This window comes from Numenius arquata, chromosome 5 (genome assembly GCF_964106895.1).
Source record: "Numenius arquata chromosome 5, bNumArq3.hap1.1, whole genome shotgun sequence".
NCBI classification, from domain to species: Eukaryota; Metazoa; Chordata; class Aves; order Charadriiformes; family Scolopacidae; genus Numenius; species Numenius arquata.
This window is the reverse complement of record NC_133580.1, coordinates 44578768-44595077: the sequence shown is the minus strand read 5'-3', so window position 1 is coordinate 44595077 and position 16310 is coordinate 44578768. Positions and strand designations below refer to the sequence as shown.

At 41.3% G+C, this 16310-nt stretch overlaps 1 protein-coding gene across 4 annotated transcripts in view; it reads right to left on the bottom strand.

Annotated features, from left to right (window-relative positions):
- CLCN3 (chloride voltage-gated channel 3) overlaps positions 1–16310 on the bottom strand; it is a 61091-nt gene that overhangs the window by 6867 nt on the left and 37914 nt on the right. For 3 of the 4 annotated variants that reach the window (XM_074147020.1, XM_074147021.1, XM_074147022.1), the window contains exons 7-11: positions 13218–13298; positions 11410–11955; positions 4018–4204; positions 2276–2674; positions 371–587 (exon numbers count right to left, since the gene is read on the bottom strand). In XM_074147020.1, the coding sequence (XP_074003121.1) occupies positions 371–587; positions 2276–2674; positions 4018–4204; positions 11410–11955; positions 13218–13298 (1430 nt within the window). The remainder of the gene's footprint in view (positions 1–370; positions 588–2275; positions 2675–4017; positions 4205–11409; positions 11956–13217; positions 13299–16310) is intronic. The other variant, XM_074147023.1, reaches the window with a different exon arrangement.

Below are 16310 nucleotides of genomic sequence, written 5' to 3'. Positions count from 1 at the left end.
ACATACATACATAAGAACAAGGCAGTACAGGCCTTAGACTGTGCACCACGCACGACTAAATTTCTGTGAGACGAGTTGTGTCTCCTCCACATGCAGTTGTACACGTAATAGCTGAATGAGAGCTAATTTTTAACTGAGTATCTTAAAATGCCTGAAATCGCCTGAGTGCTTACTTGGAATACAAGGGAGGAGTAAGAATTTAAGAGAGGTGCCACAGCACAGCACTTTCTTAACAGTTAGTCCTCAGTTGCAGCACCAAACTTATGGGTTCAAGCGCCCCTGGAACATATCCTGGTTCAAATACTCTGTTCCTGGAAGCAAAAATTACTGTATCTAACAAAATGAACAGCGTTGCTGCCGCTTTACTCACCCGTTGTGTGTGACAAGGCACTGCCTCAGACCCAGCTTCCGGAAAATATCCACCACTATTTCCATTGGTGTGTGGTCTGTCACGGTGAAAGGGCTCATATCAAGTATGCTTCTAAGCTTCAGAGGCCGAGGGCTTTCGGCTGGAAGCGACGGGGTGTGCTGGGCAAAACAGACCCTGGAGCTGCCAACAATCCCCTCCTGCTTCTTTCTAGCACTTTCTTTAAGAAAAAGAGGTGGGGGGGGAAACAGCAGAGGAGGAAGAATTTACATTCTTGGAGTAAGATAATTTAGTGCAAACAGACAGATCAATCAGCGCTTCCTGATGTTATTCTCCAGATGCTGATACTCTGATACGTGCTATTTTGATGTGTTCCCACAGCCACCGCTTTATCCCTAAGAAGTGTTTGTGCAGAGATCACAAAAGCCACCTACCAGACAGCTTTAGCCACTCTTCAGCTACTATCTTTCACTCCAATAAATAACTCTTATTTACTATAAAGAGGTGGAAAGACTTAATAAAATACCATGCAGGAAGCACATCGATGGCTGCTGAAGAAACTGTCAAGGGGAAAGCCAACCTCAATTGACAGCTCCCCTGTCATGACTGTAATTACTGTTGGTTTGAAAGAAAAGAACTCATACCTGATTACTCTAAAAATGTTGTCTTCTTGTTTATAATGAATGTATTTAGCTTTTTGTGAACTGGATCTCCTCCTTTTCATTTCCTCATCACCTTGGTGACAACAGCATCCCCCCACGTACCCCAACTATCTTAAGCCCACCAAAACCCAAGACTAAGCAACTTGTACTCTGCAATCTCAGCAGCTGAAATGAGTCTTACCTGTGAAAGTGTATCATTAGAAGAACATTCTGCTATTGCCTCATTTACTCTTAAGTAAATGCAAGCTTAAACCAGTATGATGTCTATAATTATATCCTAGTTTTGGACATTCCTATACATCCTACGTAGTATAATACTACAGTATACACAGTATTAAGACAGCAGGCAAAAGTTTTACTGAAGTAAACAGTGTTGTGTTCACAAAACATTTTTTTTAAAAAGTTTCAGGAGACTTTTGTGTCTCTTTCTCAATTGTCTTTGTTAAAAAGATACTTGTCAATGTACAATTGTATGAATAATGGAAAAAAAAAAAAAGTAGTTTAAGATGCTACTTCCATCAACAATTTCATGCACTGACTGTTACAGTTTTGTAACATTTTCTTACGTAACAATGATTTTTTTTTTTTTCCTTTGGTCAGGACACTATCCTCAAAATCCAGAGAATTTTTCTTGCCAGTGCACAAAGCACTGGTATCACACAAGTTCTACTACTCGCTCAGAGAAAGAGGGCCCAAACAGGGCTTGTGTGCTCATGTGCCCAAGGCCAAATTTCCCATTACATGAAAAAATTGAAAAACAGAAACCTAAATTAATATTTTGCTTACCTCTCCATATTACAATCTTAGTTGTTATAACAACAGTCAATAACATACTGTCAGAGAGAAGCATGATAAGCATTTAAATTTAAAAACTACTAGGACACTAATTCTCACAGAATCCTGCTGTTCTAAAATAAGAATTACTTAATTTTGAAGAATAATGTTAGTATAGTGTCACTTGAGGAAAAGAGATACTAGCAAAAGCCTAAAAAACCCCCAAAATACTGACTAGATGATGTTTTGGCCTACTTCAGTAGGACAACTTTGGTTTTTTATGACAGACAGATCAACATTTTCCCCATTTCAGAGCCTACTATTGAAGATAATAATATACTTCAATAAAGGACCAGACAGCCTATGTGAGGTATCTGAACCTGAAATAAGCCTAGAAACACACAGAGTAAATTCTGTTTTAAGCTACAGAACTATTTATATATATAATCATGCAATATTGGAAGATAATTACCTATTGCAATAGTTAAATCTCTTCTTAGAGCAAAGCCCACTAGTCTCTGCGATTCTTTTGACATAATAACAGGAAAACCATTATAGCTGGTTTCGTTGATCAAGTTTTCTATGTCTTCGACTGTCATATTATCCTGTGTCAGAACTGCTAGAGGTGGATCGCTTCTTCGAGGTCTCATAACATCAGCAGCCAGTGTTGTGTGAGTAAATTCTTCCTTTGCATCCAAGAAAGGATATCCATTCAGTCGGATGTGTGCCTCATAGATGCCTTCCCTACCAAAGGCATCTCCTACCCACTTACTGGTCATCACCGCAGCCATTAGGGGCACAATATATTCCAGCCCTCCCGTTAGCTCAAAGACAATAACTACCAGGGACACAGTCATCCTTGTCACACCACCTGCAAGAAAAAATGGTAGCCAGTAACATTCTAGTATCAGATAATGATGAATTTAGAATTTCCTGCCTTCCTACTGAGAGCTACAAACATAAATTTTCCATTAAAGGTCATCTGACAAACATCAGTCTGTGCAATACACACAGAAGCAGACAGGAAAAATAAACACAAAATTTTTAGAAGTAAAAAAGTATTAGGGAAAATTTCTAGAAAGTGAGAGAATAAAGGGATTTGAAAAATATGTGCTGTTATTTCATGTAAACTAAGAATAAAACTGTATTTCTCCACACCACACCTAGGTTAAAATACTGTGAACTGCAAGGAAATCCAGTCAGATAAGAATGTGGAAAAAGCATGGAACTAATGCAGGGAAGTCACAGGTAGCAATTCAACAGCTGTTTTCCAAAGGATTACAGATTTATTGCTGTTGCTGAATTATAAAAGCTGAAGAGAATTCTGAACTGATGAAAAGAAATCACTTTTTTGGTCAACAGGAAAAGACAGGGATTATATTTCTCTTTTGTTAGTATTCAAGATGTTTTTTGCAGCAAGGTTTCTGATGCCATAGCTTCATTCAATAAAAGAATATGGTCTTTCTTTCAATGCATTCAAAACTGATTCAAGTTGAACTATTACAAAACAAACCAATCTCTCCAAAACCTAAATTTGTACCAGTAGTTTATTTGATCAATCAAATGTGCTTTTCCTTAAGGAGAAGGTCTACTTTTTGGGGAATCTGTACTAATAGCTTTTAAGTTTAATTTCTAAGGCAATGAAGTTATGAGCCAGGGCAAGACAAGGCCTTCAAAAAACCTCTCCTAGTTTAGGTGCCCACCTCCATGAAGCTGATTTTCAACATTTTGTAAATCAGACTTGTCAAAAATACCTCAAGCTGGACTCCCCAAATCATCAGACACCTCTGAAAGTTTTGTTTGGATTATGAATTTCAAGAAGATTTTTTGCAATTCATGTAGATGTGGCAGCTGATGACATCACCTCCTTGTAGTAACTGCAACGGTACTCAACTCTGCAAATTCCCTATATATTTCAAGAAACTGATGTAGTAATGACACCTCGTGGTACCAAAAAGAGAAAGGTAACACTCCTATTTAAATTCTTATTATTATTATCATACAGTCAATTTAAGTGTCACGTTATTCTTCAGTCACAAGGAATATCTCTACACAGTCTTGCGTAGACATGTGAATGTATTATTCTGAAGAGAGAGAAAACACATAAAAAAGGTGTTCCAAAACCGCATGTTTCTATCTCCCTTAATTTTTAATCATTATTTTGGAAACATACGATAAATCAGATACTTATTCACTTTGTTATATTTTAGTTACCTAAGCACGCAGCAGCACCAACCATGGCATAAAGACCAGGTGTAATACAGTCGGCTCCAACTTCACACCACTCCTTGAAAATGAACCAGTCGTGATGGTAGTAAGCCAGCTGCTCCACCGCAATTCCTACGATCCTTCCCGCTATTGCTCCAATTGCCATGCTTGGTATGAACAACCCAGACGGAACCTGCAACAAAACCAGAAGAACTCCTGTCATGCTGATGGGAACACACCTGATGCATAGTTTTACAAGTAGTCTGTTTTGGGGTTTTTTTGCCAAAAGAGACGCAAATGCTCAAATTGTCATGTTAAAAACATGTAAATTGACATTGCAAGGTTAGTGAAACTTCACACAATGCTATTGTTATCTCTGATCAACCTGGTTGGCTGAATCTATTTTATGAGCACACCTACTTATATTTTACTGTATTTAAGAGCAAATCTATCACCAATACAGGACCACAAACCAGACTCTCAGTGCCAACAGCACAATTCGTACCATATGCGTGTCCAAGCTGAGCTGTGCTGCTCATACTGAGAAGTTTTCCTATTTCCCATCTCCCTTATTACTTCACGTTCCTCTGAGTCAACACTCACTCACTAAACAAGCTTTGCACATGGGACTGCCTTCCCAAACTGCTTCCTAGTACTGCTATCAATTAGGTGGCCAGCTAAACAGGTGATTTTTTAAAAGCGGCTTTGCTCATTATATTGCAGTTTCCCATACAAAGGAGCGTATATAGAATGCTAAATACACTAAGAGAGAAAAAGGCAGGACAACTCCCATTGCAAAAAGCAGGTAACACACTACTGTAAAAAAAAAAAGTTCTTACAGCAATTTTAGTTATTTAAACTGTTTTTCTGTTATCAACTAAAACCTGAAAAGGCCACACAGCCTTGTCATGCCAACATAGCCTAGTAAAATATTGCAAGTCCTGCTTTTATCAGCAACTTTGTAAGGAGCGAGGGTTCATTTGAGAAGCTGCTGTTGTGTACCTTTTCTCCTCCTCAGGAAGCTAATCTTCTTTCCAAAAAACATACTGTGTCTAAATGTCTCATTAAACTGGAAACGCCCGCTGCTCCTCCTCACAGCAGTTGTTAGTATCAAAAATATTTTCTGCTGTAACTGAGATACAGATCTGACTACAAATAGGTAGTAGAATTTTTACTTTTTGTCCAAACCCATCTTGTCAAACTTCATTAAAAAATTGCACTCCTGGTGTAACAGGACACATGATTTAATTTTTTTGCACTGTACAGCTGTAAAATGTAAGTATTGTGCAATTTCAAATCCAATAGCTGGTGCAGAATGGTATTGTAGAATCTATTATTATTATGTTGCCAATATTTATGGTTGCAAAGATGATTTCTGACAGACAAACTGAGGACAAAAAAAACATAGCAAACTTTGTGTTTGGAAGCCAGCAGCATAGGTTTTTGGGAAAAAAGTTTAATAATCCTTCATTCCCATCCTGAATTACCTAATATTTCAGTGTTGACAGAGGTAACTATTCAATGCTATCGTTTTACTGTAATATCTAAATTGTGCATTTATACCACTTCTGTTATTTCCCATAATTAATCATGCGTCTAAACCCCATTCTAACTGTTAAAATCCAATTTTTCCATAAGGTCTTTCTTTATTGATGAACAGTTCAATAGCAGCCTGAAAAAATAATATTTCAGATATTAAAGTAAGTGAATAAATCTTTGAAAGTGCGTCAGAGTCCAGTCTGCTACAGCAGTATGCCACAGAAATGCAGTCTCCGCATGGAAATTACATCCAAAAAAAATTGTTTCTAGTCCTTTGTTAACATAACTATTTCTGCATCTAGCTCCTTCTAGGGCCACGAAAATGATCAGAGGGCTGGGGCACCTCTCCTATGAAGACAGGTTGAGGGAGTTGGGGTTGTTCAGCCTGGAGAAGAGAAGGCTCCAGGGAGACCTTATAACGGCCTTCCAGTACCTGAAGGGGACCGACAGGAGAGATGGGGAGGGACTCTTTATCAGGGAGTGGAGCGATAGGACGAGGGGTAATGGTTTTAAACTGAAAAAGGGGAGATTTACATTAGATACTAGAAATAAATTCTTTACTGTGAGGGTGGTGAGGCACTGGAACAGGTTGCCCAGGGAAGCTGTGGATGCTCCATCCCTGGAAGTGTCCCTGCCCGTAGCAGGGGGGTTGGAACTCAATGGTCTTTAAGGTTCCCTCCAACTCTAACCATTCTATGATTCTTTTCTTCCCATCACATGTGGATAATGGTTCAAGTCTAAGTGTAATTATGATTTTACAGCTGCATTCATTAGCATATGCCCCTGAATCACGAGTCATAAAGTGGAGAGGCACCTTCACTGAGAAGGAGCAAGGAAAAAAAAGTTAGGTTATACCTTGTCTCAGCTTTCTTCTCCAGTACGTGCCAGCCTAACTCAAATTATACTCCAGAGGAAATTATTTGTTCTGTGCCACATGTATCATCTTTGAAACAAGCAAGGAAATAGGATATGGGTGCAACTTTCCACTTCTTTGTCAGTGCGGCTGCATGCCAGCCAGGTTCTGAGGCAAAGCTGTAATCCCACCCCAACTGATGAACATCAGCATTTACAAACAGAAACGAGTCTACTGATAATAAGCAGTAAAGAAAACTTACAAAAGCCTGAAAGAAAAACAAAAAAAACCCAAAGCAACCAACCAAACAACAAAAAAACCACCAAAAAACCAACCAAACAAAAAAACCACCCCAAAAACCCAAACCAGTGCCGTATCAGCTCCTTGTTCCTGGCAGTAAGAGTCGCAGGAATCAGCAGGCCCCACGGGCAGCAGCCACATTGCTTTGCTTACCTCCCAATAAAACAGTCCCTGTGGGGCAGACGTGTGTCTGATTATGGCTACAGCTCCAGGAACAGACCAGGAGCATCCTTAACAATGACGTAAATGACGTAAATAGCCTGTTTGGTTGGTTGGCTGGTTAATTTTGAATTTTCTCCTCCTTTCATAGAAATAAAGCTTAAAATGTAAATAAATACAACATTAAAGTGACATCCTCTTCTCCAGATGCTGGCTGACATTCTAACCAGCCATATGCTTTAGAGCTTCAGAGAAATGGATGTAACACAGTCCCATCAATGACAGCAGCACGACTCCTTGCCTATTGACAGAGTGATATGTGGGAGAATGGCTAGCTGAGAAGGGTTACATAGACATGATCCAGCTGGCCGAGCAAAAGCTTGAGAAACATCGGATTCAGCCCCCGTAACTACTGGGCTGGTAAAGACACCTCGTCCTTGACTATAATTGTTGTATGATAACAGGGAGGTTGCAGCTGCTCAGGCATGGGAAAAGAGGATGAAAGTAACTGTAAAGAAGGAACCAAGGGTGGAGTTGATCTTTCTAAGAACTAACCAATCATGAGCTTAACTTTTGTAATATGTATGAGCTAATTATGTTAGAACATAAAAGGCCACTGTGTGAATCAATAAACGAAGCTTGCTGATCACTCATATTGAGTGGCCCTGTCTTCCCTCCGTCGCGACAAATGGCGCCCGAAACAGGGACCCTACAGAGGGCTGAACCTGCGAGCCACGGTCAACGGAGTCTCAGTGCTGGTCCTGTAAGCAGCGCAGGAGGCGAAAGGGATTAAAGGAAAAGGTCCCCGCGCCCGAGAGCGAAAGGGATTAAAGGAAAAGGTCCCCGCGCCCTGGAGCACCTATAGAGAGTGTCCTGCCGGCTACGCGCCGCCGAAGTCTGGAAGGCTGCAACAGCGCGCTGACGAAGGTATGAATAGACAAGCGGCGTATGATTTGCTCAAATGCTTTTTAGAAAAGCGGAGCATTTAGGGTATAGATAATGAAGGTATGAACAGACAAGCGGTGTACGATTTGCTCAAATGCTTTTTAGAAAAGCGGAGTGTTCAGGGTATAGATTGTAAAAGGGAGTTGCCTGGGTTATCAGCGTATGGAGTAGCGAGAGGTTGCTTTGATAATCCAGATACGGTTTTTGAACACGAGGAATGGTGTAAATATGAGGATAAATTGTTTGACGAAGTTATATGCGATAATAAATCAGCCAAAAAGTTGATAAAGCCGTGGCGGGCAGTCGCTAACGCCCCGTTGCAACACCGAGCTGAAAAAAAAAAAAAAAAAAAAAAAAAAAGCAAAAGCCGTTCACTCAAAAAAAAAAAAAAAAAAAAAGGAATCCCTTCATATATGGGTATTAAGCAAGGAAGAGAGGAACCATTTGGCCTATTTATAGATCGAGTAGCAGAGTAGCAGACGCCATACAGGTGGCCGGGGTGCCCGATTATCTCAGAGGCACTATACTAAAGCAGTGTGCTATACAAAATAGTAATCCGGCCACACGCAACATCTTGGCTACATTGCCAGGGACATGGACTATCAAGGAAGGACTAGAAAGGATGGCTCAGTTACCGGTAGGGCCACAGGCAATGTTAGTTGAGGCAGTAAAGGAACTAGGGAATAGTTTAAAGGAACACGCGCAGGCTACGCAGAGTCAAGTTCTTGCAGCCCTTGCTCCTTTGCAAGCCTCCGTTCAACGATTAAATGCTACTGGATCATCTCGCCCACGATGCTACCGTTGCGGCGCTGCTGGACACATCAGACGGAACTGCAACACCGGCTGAGTATGGTGCAGAAACTGCCGGTCGGACAACCACAATGAGACTGCATGTCGCGCTTCTAAACCGGGAAACGGACGATTCAGCGGGAAAAGCCGCCCCGCGCCGACACAAAAAGCGGCTGCATATCCGGCAGCACTCAATCCCTTCAGCTCAGACCAGCCACAAGCGGAAGCCTCGGCTTGGACCTGGCAACAGCAGTAGATTGTACCCTGTTGGACTCAAAGCCTGTCCGGATTGCTACTAGCACTCAAGGACCAATCTGTATCAATGGACAAGCTGTCGGAGCACTACTTATAGGCCGTTCATCAGCCACCATGCTGGGACTTAATGTGTTGGTGGGACTGATTGATAAAGATTACCACGGTGAGATCCAGATCATGGCCCACACGTTATTCCCACCGCTCTTCATCGCTAAAGGCACCAAGGTGGCGCAATTAATTCCCCTACCACATCTTGCGGGAGCCCTTCCACCGCTGCAAGAGCAGCCACGAGGGCAAGGAGCCTTTGGATCTACGGGACAAATGGCCTTGCTAACTATCGGCCTGCGCCAACGGCCACGACGATCGGTTACGGTGCCGTACGGCGACCAAACCATCTCACTTGTCGCACTTTTGGATACTGGTGCCGATGTTTCTATAATCAGTACACGGAAATGGCCGGCTCAATGGCCGACCTACGCGAGCAACGCCACGGTCGCAGGAGTAGGAGGATTGACCCTTGCTCGCAAATCACCCCTTCTACGATGGACCATAGGGGACAAGGTACCATCTGGGTTCCCAGCCGTTGGGTAAGGCCCGCCATCAACCACCCTGAAGTTGCCGCTGAAGGTGACCCGACTAATCACCATAAACCAACGGACTGAGACCGCTGCGCCTGAGTGTGAACCACGAGGTCGCAAAGACAGAAATTAATTGTACAGTCTGTGGGGTCTGTAACCCCTAGGTATTATGTGCATGCTATTTGCTTAGAAGTTGAAACAGAGAAAATGGTTAATTTAGGTATAGAAAGCTTTATAGTAGTTGCCTTAGTTGTAAGCATAAGAGCCATCCCATATAGCGAGATGTTTGACCCACGAGAAAATGTGTGGATAACTTTAGCTCGGTCACTCAACACGACCAGCTTTTGTGCAAGCCTAGCAACACCCCGCTCCCCATTTACTACGTGCCTTATAGGGGTGCTCTTGGAGACTGGTTGGGTCTGTCCGGATGGCTGAGAAACCTTTTACAGACAGGATTGCTAGTCTTAATCATTGTACTAATAGCATTGCTTTGTGTGAGTTGTATGTTGTCTTGTATGAAAACCCTTGTGTTACGGATGTTTAACCAAGCCTGTGTCATTCAAAATAAAAACGGGGGAATTGTGGGAGAATGGCTAGCTGAGAAGGGTTATGTAGACATGATCCAGCTGGCCGAGCAAAAGCTTGAGAAACATCGGATTCAGCCCCCGTAACTACTGGGCTGGTAAAGACACCTCGTCCTTGACTATAATTGTTGTATGATAACAGGGAGGTTGCAGCTGCTCAGGCATGGGAAAAGAGGATGAAAGTAACTGTAAAGAAGGAACCAAGGGTGGAGTTGATCTTTCTAAGAACTAACCAATCATGAGCTTAACTTTTGTAATATGTATGAGCTAATTATGTTAGAACATAAAAGGCCACTGTGTGAATCAATAAACGAAGCTTGCTGATCACTCATATTGAGTGGCCCTGTCTTCCCTCCGTCGCGACAGTGATAAATATGTTCTTACAACTTCACAAAAATATTTCCACTAAATTGTAGATGCTGAAGTTATGAGAAAACGAACCAAAACCAAACGAAGTGTAAACTCTACCCTTCTGTAATCTAGTGAATTCTGATACCTAAAGTGTGATCCTGTGGTGACAATCCCATGAGGAGGAGGCAGATGCACACAAACACATGAATGGTAAGTTATAATAATGTTATATAATATATAATATTATAATATTATAATGTTATAATATATATAATGTTATAATGCTTAGAAGGGCAGAGCCCTAGTTGTCAGTGAACTACAGTAAGTAGATAGAACAAATGGGAGTGGTCATGTTATAGAGTAATGACAGTTATATGTCATTCAGAAAACAGCCACAGGTTGGACGGAAGCCAAAGAGAGCTCCAAAACAGAATTTAAAAATCACCAGGAAAGACAAAAATTATGCTGCTTTGTAATGGAGAAGAAATTCCCATTACAGTCACATGAACAAAGCTCGCTTTTTAGTAATGACATTCAATACCGGCAATGTCAGGAAAGAAATCACCATTGGCTCCATTTGACAGTCTGCAGTAATTACATTTATGGGCTAAATTAGGAGAGGGGGTTAAAAAAACACTACAAGTTGTTCAAGAGGTACAGTCTTGTCTTCTGTGTAACAGGACTAGGGAACCTGGTGGTTATGTTTGAACTCAGCTGAACTGAGCTCTTGGAAATTTTAGAATCATCCTTATTGCTTAATCAGGCCCATATAAACAACCATCCACCCACACAGCTACTGCTCCCTATTAAATTTAGCACATGTTTCTATTCAGCTGAACAAAGGGCCAGTTTGAATTTAATTAAACTTAATATTGTTTTCAACAAGACTTGCTTATTAATCAACAGTAAGAAGACCATTTTTAAAAGAACTGCACATGAAAAAAAATTTCTATAAACAAAGCTGCTAGCTTTGAGAGATGGAAAATGAGAAAGGCAATAATTAAATAATCACAGCAGATGATGCAGCCACTGCATTCACACTTACCTTGATACCAAAGGTGAAGACTGTCATGATTATTTTAAATATGAGTGCTAAACACAACTGCCATATAGCTGAATAGACTCCAGTGCCTGCTGGACGGTCAGGAATATCATCTACTATTTTGCTCGCATTCATATCATTTCTGTAGTCACAGAGGGAGGAGGATTCTAACGGCCCACAGTCTGTGAAGAGCTCTTTGATAAGCTCACTGGTGTTTAGCCTTGTATATGGATTAGGAAATGCAATGACAGCTGTTATTGCTGCAACAATAATAACCTCCAAGACAGGATACTTTCCAAATTTCGTAGATTTGCGTCGACGACACCATGCAATGTTTGCTCGGATGAAAAATGCTCCCCAGAGCCCACCAAATACTCCCAGAAGAATAAAAGGAAGCAGTTCAAAAAGGTACCAAGGAGTGTGATATTCCACATAAAAAAGAACTAGACGGCTATTACCAAAAGGATTGATGGACCTTAAAACAAACGCAGCTACTAACGCAGCAAAAAATGATCTCCATAAAGTTTTCAGTGGGAAATAGTAACTGACCTGCAAAAGGCAATATGAGAGAATTATTAGTGATTCAATTAAAAATACTGGAAAGACTGTTTTATGCACGTGTTACAGTACTGCTGTTCAATTGGTACATGCTAAAAAAAAAAAAGTACTCTTACATTATCAGCATTATTGCTATCGCTCGGAGCACTGGTGCTCCAGCACATATTACTTCCTTAAATAGCTCTACAACAATTCATACTTATATAGTTTTAAAGTCAATATAAAGCAGTATTGAAACCACCACTGTTCTAAGACTGTTAGGAAATAACAGAGTAATTTATGTCTAAAAGCTTCTCTGTTCCCAAGTATCTCTTTTCAGCATTCCTTAAAACCAGACCATGTACTAGCTGCTCTCTCCAATTTCCTGCTAATACTGTTTCATCTTCACTCAACCTACATGGAAAGGTTTCTGGCAGATGTGTTATTTTTACGAAGTATGATTAAAATATTTTAAACAAATCCTCGAAAACAGAACATGCAATTTCATACTTAAGCCCCACATAACCTGATTTGAATTTCAAGACAGTTTTCTTCTGAGCTTTTCTGGATTTTTTTTTTGGCCACAAAGGAATTCCTCAAAATACCCTAATGATACAGCAAAATCATACATGAAACAATATTTTACTTCCTTCTTTCAATTCAGAAGTTTTTAGATGTTTAGTTTTCTTTAGAAGTGGTAATGATCTAAATAACATTCCTACGTAGTTTGAAAACAACTAATGAAAACTAATTTAATACAAAACATCTCTTGGAGAAGAGAGTTGGATTGCCTTAGAGGTCAGTTTTATAGCAAATTTGCCTTTTTAATAATTCAAGTATTCAATTGTGTTTAGTGTCTGAAGCTTCAAGAAAAGTAATGTTTAAAAACTTACTTCCCAAAACTGTCAAATAGGTTTCTAAAGCTTCTTTCAAAATGAAAAAAAGAGCCTGATTTTTACTTTTTTTTTTTTTTTAGAATTCAGTCCTAGAATGAAAAACTGCTGTATCTTTATCTGTATGTAAACTAATTATTAACCAACTCAGCTCTTCTCCAGAAAAATATAACTGAGAATAAAGCAAAGCTGGCATTCATCTAAAGAAAAGAAAAAAATATCTTTAGGAGTTTGCTGGTAACAGGACTCTTGACTTTGAAATGTGGGTCCAAAAATAATTTCCTTCTTAGCAAAGACTCCACAGCTTAAAGGAATCTGAGATTATTCATGCTAAAAGATATTTTTTTAATATCTATCCTTCAGTGCCATCTCTTGACATACCTCCTCCAGACTAAAAAGGACTCCACCAATTGGGGCACCAAAGGCTACAGATACTCCTGCTGCTGAGGCAGCTGACAACACCTGGAAAAGAACAACAGTGAGGGATTTTCTTGCAGCCTGTGACATGCTTTAAACATGAAGAATAGAATCTCATTACAGTTATCAGTTTCTTCTATGTTTCTATCAAGGGCACACAGAGTTGCTAACAGAAAAGCATCAAGTAAGCGTATCACAATGCTCGTAAGATGCAGCCAGTGACCACAGCAGCCACCACCCAGGTGCTAGCCATGATGAAGCCAAGGATGCAGCTCAAAGCCTCCCCAGTGAAGCACCCGAAGGAATCTATGCTTCAGTACAAAACTACTGATATCTTATTTTCAAGAAATTGTATTAAGCTTTCTCTGTGCTAGAGCAGGCAATTCCACTGGGTCCTAAGTCAAGTAAGTGGGGCAGAAAACCAGCTTGGCTGAACAGGGAACTCCTTGTGGATCTCAAGAGGAAAAGAAATTGTATGATCCCTGGAAACAAAGCCAGGCTTCACAGGAAGATTACACAGCTGGGGTTCCTATATGAAGAATACACCAAAGACCAAAGCTCAGAGCTTAAACTGGCCAGTATTGCGTCAGATAACAAGAAGGGCTTTTTTAAGTATGTTAATAGCAAGAGGAGATCTAAAGAAAACATTGGACCAATACTTGTTGAAGATGGCCATCCAACTACTAGGGATGAGGAAAAAGTGGAGGCAGCTCAATGCACTTTTTGCCTCAGTCATTAGAATGCTGATGGACCTTGGGCTGCCCGGTCCTCTGAGTTGGAGGACGGGAACGGTGACTTTCCATTTGTAGACACTGAAATTCGAAGGAACAGCTGTATCAGCTGAAAGTTCACAAGTCCATGGGGCCTGTTGGGACTCATCCCAGAGTATCAAAGGAGCTAGTGAGTGCTATGGCAGGATCCCTCTCAACTCTCTATCAAAGGTCTTGGGAGTCTGGGGAGGTCCCTGCTGACTGGACAGTAGCCAGTGTTACATCTTTCTTGTAAATTGGAATAAGGGAAGACCCAGGAACTACAGACCCATTAGCTTAACCTCAGTTCCCGGAAAAATTATTAAGATTATACTGGCTGCTATTGAAAGGCATTTAAAGAATAATGCAATTATCAGGCACAGTCAACATGGTTCACAAAGAGAACTAATTTGTTTAACTAATTTTATATTAACTAATATAACCATTTAACTAATTTGATATCCTTCTACAATAAGGTGACCTGCCTAGTGGATGAAGGGAAGATGGTGGATGCAGTTTTTCTGGATTTTAGTAAGGCTTTTGATACACAGCATCCTTCTCGACAAGTTGTCCAGCTGTGGGATAAGCAGGTTCACGGTGCACTAACTGAAGAACTGGCTGAATGACTCAGAGGGTTGCAGTCAACGGGGCTACATCTGGCTGGCAACCGGTCACCAGCAGCGCTCCTCAGAGTTCAATTCTAGGGCCAGTTCTGTTCAATGTATTTATCCACAATTTGGATGCAGGAGTTGAATGCACCATTAGCAAGTTTACTGATACCAAACTGGGAAGTGCTGTTGACTCTTTTGAGGGACGGAAGGCCTTGCAGAGGGATCTAGATAATCACTGCCCAATGCTCCAATCTAATGGGATTGAATTTAACAAGTCAACATGCCACATTCTGCACCTAGGATGGAGCTACTCTCTGACTATAATTGCTTTCATTAGCATGGCGCTCTCTATTGGGTTTATATGACAAGGTTTTGGTAGCAGGGGGGCTGCAGGGGAAGCTTCTGTAAGAAGACACCAGAGGCTGCCCCCATGTCCAACAGAGCCAGTTCCAGCCAGCTCCAAAATGGTCCCACCACTGCCCAAAGCTGAGCCTGTCAGTGATGCTGGTGGTGCCTCCGTGATAAGATACTTAAGAAAAGGTAAAAAACACTTCACAGCAGCTGTGAGAGAGAGAGAGGAGTGAGAAAAATGTGAAACAGCCCTGCAGACACCAAGGTCAGTGAAGATGGAGGGGGAGGAAGTGTTCCAGGCACCAGAGCAGAGATTCCACTGTAGCCTGTGTAGAAGACCACAGTGATGCAGGTTGTTCTCCTGCAGCCCACGGAGGACTGTGGCAGAGTACATCTGCACCCTGCAGCCTGTGGAGGAACCCACACTGAAGCAGGTGGATGTGCCCTGAAGGAAGCTGCAGTCCATGAAGAGCTCATGCCAGAGCAGGTTTTCTGGCAGGAACTGCAGCTTGTGGGGGGATCCAGGCTCAGGCAGCCTGTTCTTGAATGACTGCATCCTGTGGAAAGGACCCATGCTTAAGGAGCTTGAGATTGTCTCCCATGGGTGGGACCTCACACTGGAGCATGAGGAGAAAGTAGCAGCAGAGACAAAGCATTACAAACTGGCTGCAGCCCCCATTCCCCGCCCCCTTGTGCCGCTTTGGGATAGAAGAGTCAGGACAAGTTGAACCTGGGAAGAAGGGAGAATGGGGGCAAGGTAGTTTTAGTTCTGTTTTTATTTCTCACTATCCTATTCTGTTGTTATTAACTGGCAATACAGTAATCTGCCTCAAGTTTAGTTTGTTTTGCCCTTAAAGGTAATTGGCGAGTGATTTTCCTGTCCTTATCTTGGCCTATGAGCTTTTCATCTTGTTTTCTCCTGCTGTCTTGCTGAGGAAGAGGTGTGAGAGAGCAGCTTGGTGAGCAGCAAGGCTAACCCACCACACTCTCACTAACAGCAACAAACTGAAGTAGAACAGAAACACTGTTGTCATCAGCCCTTTTCCAGGAATACTTTGTTCACAGGTCCTCTGCTGTCTTCACAACTGAAGGCGCCCATCAATTACCAAAATGTAGAGCCAAGAACAGAAAGAATTTAAGTAAAATCAGATGGTCTCTGAGGTGGGACAAACACAAACTTACTCTGACACAGAAATAATTTATCTTGGAGAATGCTATGGATAATACATTGTCCTTAACACAATAAATAACTATTGATAATCCAAGCCTAAACACTGTTTGAGAGAACAAATACTGTCCTTTAAACAAATCACTGTAAATGCATGGATATTCAATACATTCTAGAA